At 52.5% G+C, this 7,114-nt stretch overlaps 1 protein-coding gene across 1 annotated transcript in view; it reads right to left on the bottom strand.

Moving 5' to 3' along the window:
* Nucleotides 1–2,654: 2,654 nt before the first annotated feature.
* Nucleotides 2,655–7,114, bottom strand: part of LOC142259445 (sulfotransferase 1 family member D1-like) — a 39,115-nt gene continuing 34,655 nt past the window's right edge. The window contains exons 6-7 of the mRNA XM_075331862.1: nucleotides 3,307–3,487; nucleotides 2,655–2,852 (exon numbers count right to left, since the gene is read on the bottom strand). Coding sequence (XP_075187977.1) covers nucleotides 2,752–2,852; nucleotides 3,307–3,487 — 282 coding nt within the window. The 3' untranslated portion in view covers nucleotides 2,655–2,751. The remainder of the gene's footprint in view (nucleotides 2,853–3,306; nucleotides 3,488–7,114) is intronic.

Genomic DNA, 7,114 nt, shown 5'->3' with positions numbered 1-7,114 from the left:
AGGTGCACACACTACCCCGTGTGGTCTCCTAGTGCCAATCTCATGGCTGTCAGCCTCACACCGGCTCCTCTGTGGTGCATGCGGGCAGAGAAGCCGGTATATGGACACCACAGAGATAACACAACCAACAGTATGAGCAGTAACCCCATGGTAGATCTGCACTGAGGGCCACATGTCCGGGGCCCCAGCAGGTGCACACACTACCCCGTGGGGTCTCCTAGTGCCAATCTCATGGCTGTCAGCCTCACACCGGCTCCTCTGTGGTGCATGCGGGCAGAGAAGCCGGTATATGGACACCACAGAGGTAACACAACCATCAGTATGAGTGGTAACCCCATGGTAGATCTGCACTGAGGGCCACATGTCCGGGGCCCCAGCAGGTGCACACACTACCCCGTGGGGTCTCCTAGTGCCAATCTCATGGCTGTCAGCCTCACACCGGCTCCTCTGTGGTGCATGCGGGCAGAGAAGCCGGTATATGGACACCACAGAGGTAACACAACCATCAGTATGAGCGTAACCCCATGGTAGACCTGCACTGAGGGCCACGTGGTTGGGGCCCAATGTCATGGCTGTGCTATGTCAGTCACTAGCTCTAGACGAGAAAGCTGTGGAAAGAAAGCGCATATAGGGTCTTACCCCAGTATGTGAGGGGTGGGAGGAGGGTGAAACTACTCACCAGATGTTGTTGTGAAAGTCACAACCACTGTAATGTAGAATATGATCACTAGCTCTACACTTTCCACATTGCATGAATATTATGTGCCGCCAGCCTCGTCATTCACGCCCCACTCTGCCCTGTGCATAGTACCACTGCACACGTGGCTCAGCTGTGGACTCCACTATTACACAGAGAACATGACCAGTCAGCCATGTCCACTGGGTTCGGGAACACGCATAGCCTGTCTTTCCCCTCTGCCTTCCATTTTTGGCTGGACCCCGTGAATTAGGGGGGGGTGGTGTCTCAGGGTTACAGCCGGACACAGGACTGTGAGGAGGAGGAGAAGGGGCAGATTGACCACGGCTGGAGTAGGAGGCAGAAATGTGTCTGCACTCAGGCCCTGGCGATCGTCTCTGGCGTCACTGTATATTCGGATGAATTAGTTGGCCGCGGTTGGGCCCACTTTAACTAAACCTTGGGTGAACTGCTCAGAACTGACAAAAATAAACCCAATTTTTGCGACATTTTTCCGTTTTTAAGTTCTGCAAAAATTTGGGAAATGTGTTTTATGGCAGAATTCTGGTGAAGACACCATGAAGAACCAGGACCTGAGAATTGTGACCACATGGGGCCACACAATCCACCGATTGCAGAACGTCGTGTGCTGGACTGATATTTGATTTAACCTTTTCCTATCCTGAGTCCCCATTCCAAAAATTCCGTTACACTCCTTTGTCCCCTGGCAGGGGACATCAATAATTCATACACCTTTTACTGTCCTAAGTCCCTTCTAGCGGGCCACTGAGTGGAAAGTCCCTCTTCTAACCATAGCAGGCAGGGCTTCTGGCATAGTGCTATTTTAGGCAGCCAGCCAGAACAGGAAATTATACTGGATAGGAAAAGGTTAAAAATGGCATCAAACAATTTAATTTTGGGAAAAAGCTGTAACATGGGAATGCAGCCTAATAGATTTGGCTCATCTGTGTGCGGCCTTTATAAAGGTCCCTGTGTATGAGTGCAGAGTCTGATAATCCCAGACTGTGTTCATCTGCCTGGACTGTGTTGTGTAGGACTGTCTGTGTGTGCCAGTGCGGTGTTGTGTAGAATTGTCTGCGTGTGTCAGGGTGGTGTTGTGTAGAATTGTCTGTGTGTGCCGGGGTGGTATTGCGTAGGGCTGTCTGCGTGTGCCGGGGCGGTGTTGCGTAGGGCTGTCTGCGTGTGCCGGGGCGGTGTTGCGTAGGGCTGTCTGCGTGTGCCGGGGCGGTGTTGCGTAGGGCTGTCTGCGTGTGCCGGGGCGGTGTTGCGTAGGGCTGTCTGCGTGTGCCGGGGCGGTGTTGCGTAGGGCTGTCTGCGTGTGCCGGGGCGGTGTTGCGTAGGGCTGTCTGCGTGTGCCGGGCGGTGTTGCGTAGGGCTGTCTGCGTGTGTCGGGCGGTGTTGCGTAGGACTGTCTGCGTGTGCCGGGGCGGTGTTGCGTCGGGCTGTCTGCGTGTGCCGGGGCGGTGTTGCGTAGGGCTGTCTGCGTGTGCCAGGGCGGTGTTGCGTAGGGCTGTCTGCGTGTGCCTGGGCGGTGTTGCGTAGGGCTGTCTGCGTGTGCCTGGGTGGTGTTGCGTAGGGCTGTCTGCGTGTGCCGGGGCGGTGTTGCGTAGGGCTGTCTGCGTGTGCCGGGGCGGTGTTGCGTAGGGCTGTCTGCGTGTGCCGGGGGCGGTGTTGCGTAGGGCTGTCTGCGTGTGTCGGGCGGTGTTGCGTAGGACTGTCTGCGTGTGCCGGGGCGGTGTTGCGTCGGGCTGTCTGCGTGTGCCGGGGCGGTGTTGCGTAGGGCTGTCTGCGTGTGCCAGGGCGGTGTTGCGTAGGGCTGTCTGCGTGTGCCTGGGTGGTGTTGCGTAGGGCTGTCTGCGTGTGCCTGGGTGGTGTTGCGTAGGGCTGTCTGCGTGTGCCGGGGCGGTGTTGCGTCGGGCTGTCTGCGTGTGCCTGGGCGGTGTTGCGTAGGACTGAGGAGCAGGTACATTACCAAGAACAGTTTATTTATTTTGTCTTTGGGGGGCAGACATTATTCTGCCCTCTGGATGAACACTAAGGCTTCATTTTGGGTCCTAGAATGTGAGTGAGCAGCCGTCCATCTTTCTCCGATATTCCTCCTCAAACAGTTCATTCTGCTGGACGGTGAACAGCGTCTTCCAGTCTCCCACTTTCCCTGCCAGAAGGAAGGCAATGTATGAGGAGGACAGATCACGGAGCATGTAAGCTACTCCACCCATCATCATTACTCCCCCTGTCTGCACCAGACGTCAGCAGTAATGGGGGACTCCAAGATGTCTCCTTCCCCTGTTTCCTCCCACAGACCAACAACATCCCAATAAGTGGCTGGACCCTATTGCGGATTGGTGTGCAGGTGACAATGAAGTGGATGGTGCCATGTAAGTGAACATGCACGGCGCACTAGACTAGGCCGAGTGTGAGGGTAAAGATTCTTGACATTATGGGATGTTTCCCCTGTGTCTACTCTTATCCCTGATACACTGTGATAATAGTGATCACATCATATCCCTAGTATTATTGCAGTGGAGTTCCTATTCCATGTGCCGTCCTCCCGGGGTCCTCCGCGCGATCACTCCCCCATGACAGATGCATGATGTGGCTGTTCTTACCTTTCCTCATGAATCCTGCCTGCGACTGGTCAAGAATCTCCTCGGGGAATCCAGAGTAATTGGCCATGGGGTTGTCCTTCATGTGTTCAAAAGAGCTGAGCTGGACGATGCGGGCGAGAGTTTCGTCTGGAAGATCTTTCCCCAGGAAACGTGCCACCTTCTGTATCTGCTGCAGAGGCGTCTACACAAGGAGCAGAATGAAGGGCCGGTTACATTGCGTCTTCTCATAACGGAGGTTTATTAAGAGGCTTTTGTCATTTATGCCCTGAAGTGGGTGGGTCTTATTGTGAGAGGCGGGGCCACCCAATATCTGATATTATGTACCCCAGAAATGCAAAGGTTCAACAACTTTTTATGGAGGTTTGTGCCAAACATTGTTCTCCACCATGAGCGGCACGAGATGCTGGTCTTACTAAAATGGACCCAAATACTCAAATGATGTGCCCTGCCTAATACATGCTGTACGCGGTCTGCGCTACCTTCAGGAGGTGACTGGCAGGTGAATCCTCTCGTGGGTGGTGTTATCCCTCTGGTGGGTGGTGAATTCCTCTCGTGGGTGGTGTTATCCCTCTCGTGGGTGGTGGTATCCCTCTCGTGGGTGGTGTTATTCCCTCGTTGGGTAATGTATCCCTCTGGTGGGTGGTGTTATCCCTCTGGTGCGTGGTGTATCCCTCTGGTGGGTGGTGAATTCCTCTGGTGGGTGGTGTTATCCCTCTGGTGGGTGGTGTTATCCCCTCGTGTGTAATGTATCCCTCTGGTGGGTGGTGTATCTGTCTCGTGGGTGATGTTATCCCCTCGTGGGTGACGTTATCCCCTCGTGGGTGATGTTATCCCCTCGTGGGTGGTGTAGTCTTAGGGCAGATCATGGAGGCTGCTTTATAGTGTGTCTTCTGGTAGTTTCCAGTGGCCAGTGCATTGGGTGTCTTCTCTGAATTTCCTAATCCCAAGCACACAGATGACACAGGGGTAATGCAAAAAGTGATTTATTAGACTAGCTGCAGAAACACACAACTCCTTGATAAAGGCCCACACCGGCCGAAACGTTGGTTTTGTTCTGTCTTGGTTGTGGCGCTTCTTTCTGCAGCTAGTCTAATAAATCACTTTTTGCATTACCCCTGTGTCATCTGTGTGCTTGGGATTAGTTATAATATTTGAAATCCCTTTTTCCCTCAAGCACCTACATTCAGTTGAGCCCAGCTTTATTCCTCTATTCTCTGAATTTCCTGTCACAGTCCACGTCATTGCTGGATCTGTGTTGCACTCGTTGTGGCCTGTTACGGTACAAAGCTTCAATCGAGTCACTGCCAATGATTATCGTCCGGTGCAAACAAGCCATCGATCACCCCGAGAACAAGCAAAGGACTGATTCATGGGGTGATTGGACGGTTATCAGCCGGCGTGTGCTCCTGGGACTCGTCGACCGGCATATAAGCGAGGCCGCTCATACCAGGCTGGGACTGGAGCAGCAAAGCCCTCTGAGGCTTCCACAGTGAGGATGGGGTGCAGGCGTGAATTTTGGTGGACGGGATTTCTGAAGTCTTCTGCCCATTGTGCTGTGGAAAGTGGCTGTCCCTGTGTTATTCTACAAATCTGCTCTTTTTGCATATTTTCCCCATAGACCTGAATGAGACGCAGAAAATCTGCATACAAAACACTAAGGCTATGTGCCCACGCTGCGGATTTCGCGCGGATTTTGCCGCGGATTTACCGCGGATTTACCGAAAATCTGCAGCAGCGGCACTTCCAAGCCATTTCAATGTCATTTTGGAAATGCTGTGTCCATGCTGCGGATTTTTCCGCGGATTTTGATCCGGAAAAATCTGCAGCATGTCAATTATTCTTGCGGATTTTGGTGCGGATTTTGGGTATAGAATGGGGGGGGGAAAAAAATCCGCGGCAAAATAGCGGTAATCCGCCGTAAGTCCGCGGCAAAAATAAGGTGCGGATTTGCCGCGAAAGTCGCGGATTTTCATGCAGAAAAATCCGCAGGTACATTCTACCGTGGACACATAGCCTTAGGCCCTGTGCCCACGCTGTGGATTTTTATGCAGATTTTGACGCAGATTTTCAGAAATCTGCATGTCCATTGTGAAGCCAGCAAAGTCTATGAGAATTCAGAAGTGCTGTGCCCACGTCGAGTATTTTTTCCTTGCGTATTTGGTGCAGATTTCTTTTTTTTTTCTGCACCAAATACGCAAGGGAAAAGTAAGCAACGTGGGCACAGCACTTCTGAATTCTCATAGACTTTGCTGGCTTCACAATGGACATGCAGATTTTGCTGAAGATTTCTGAAAATACGCGTCAAAACTACACAGCATGGGCACTGGTTAGGATATTTTTTGTGAGTTTTTACAACGGCAATTAAAAAAAAAAATGTCATCTGCACATTACTTTGTGAGTAAAGTTGTCACGTCACTACCGGAGTCCGCTCCAGCGACTTCTACTCCGATCACCAGGCGACGCCATGTTCCTGCCGTGGATGGTGCTGGTGATGGGAGAGGAGTAGATGCCAGCGGCGCCGGTTGGCGCAGGCTCCACTCATCCACTGGGCTGGGTTATCTTGGGATCTGCAGTACCGCTGGCTGACTATAGGTGGCGTGTGTCTTCCAGCTGAAGTTACCATCATTCAGCTACAGCCAATGGGAAGACACCACATCCTTCTTAATCCCCCTCCTGTCTGCTGACCACTGCCAGAGATAGTTCTGATTTCCTGGCTCCTGATCCGCCCTATTCTGTGTTGTAATTCCTGTGTGCTGACTTCTGCTTGTTTCCTGACTACTTCTTCTGCCTGCTGTTTATGTACCTTGCTGTCCGATCCGGATTTGACTTCTGCTACGTTTTCTGATTACATCCTTACCTCGCTGCCCGATCCGGATTTGACTTCTGCTACGTTTTCTGATTACGTCCTTACCTCGCTGCCCGATCCGGATTTGACCTCTGCTACGTTTTCTGATTACGTCCTTGCCTGCCGATTGTCCCTGTTCTGCAAGTCCTGGTTTGACCCTGCCTGACGACTACTCTCTCAGACTGCTGCCTTAGGCCCGTTTCACACGTCAGTGAAAAACACAGACGTTTTTCACTGGCGTGTAAAACACGCACATGTCCCTGCGTGTGCCGAAAATCACGCCACACGTGGGTTGTCTAAGTGCAATCCGGGCTCCGTTCTCCGTGGCCCGTGATTGCACTTAGAGATTCACTCACCTGCGCCCGCTCCCGCTGTCCATGGTGCTGAATCCTCCCGCGACGCAACATCCGGCCGGCGGTGACCCCTGCAGCAGCTGCTTCCGGGTCGGCTGTGTCGCGCATAATGAATATGCGCGACAGTAATCAGCCGGCACAGAAGGAGCAGGGAGAACGGGCTGCAGAGGACATCGCTGGACGCCGGGTGAGTTAAAATGTTTTTTATTTTAAAAGCACGTTTTTTTCTGGCACATGTTTCACGGACCACACCACTGCGTGGTCCGTGGGACATCAGTGATGCCAGAAAAAAATGGACATGTCTCCGTGCAGCAATCACACACACGCGGGTACGCTGCACGGAGACACGTGCAGTGAAAAATCACTGATGTGTGAGCAGACCCATTCATTATAATGGGTCTGCGTATGTCAGTGATTCTGGCACGTTTAAAAAAAAAGCACAAACGTACCAGAATCACTGACGTGTGAAAGGGGCCTTACACAGGTAGTGATCTCCAGGGCCCTGTGTAATTCCAAATCCCTGTATAGGGGTTAAAGGGTTTCAGGGTTCTGGGGGTCCTGCTTGGTGAGTGGCTTCCCTCTATCCTGCCCATTACAGCCCGTCTGAGTC

Source organism: Anomaloglossus baeobatrachus (genome assembly GCF_048569485.1).
Source record: "Anomaloglossus baeobatrachus isolate aAnoBae1 chromosome 9 unlocalized genomic scaffold, aAnoBae1.hap1 SUPER_9_unloc_1, whole genome shotgun sequence".
NCBI lineage: Eukaryota > Metazoa > Chordata > Amphibia > Anura > Aromobatidae > Anomaloglossus > Anomaloglossus baeobatrachus.
Note: the sequence above shows the minus strand (reverse complement) of the source record. Positions and strands in the feature narration are given on the sequence as shown.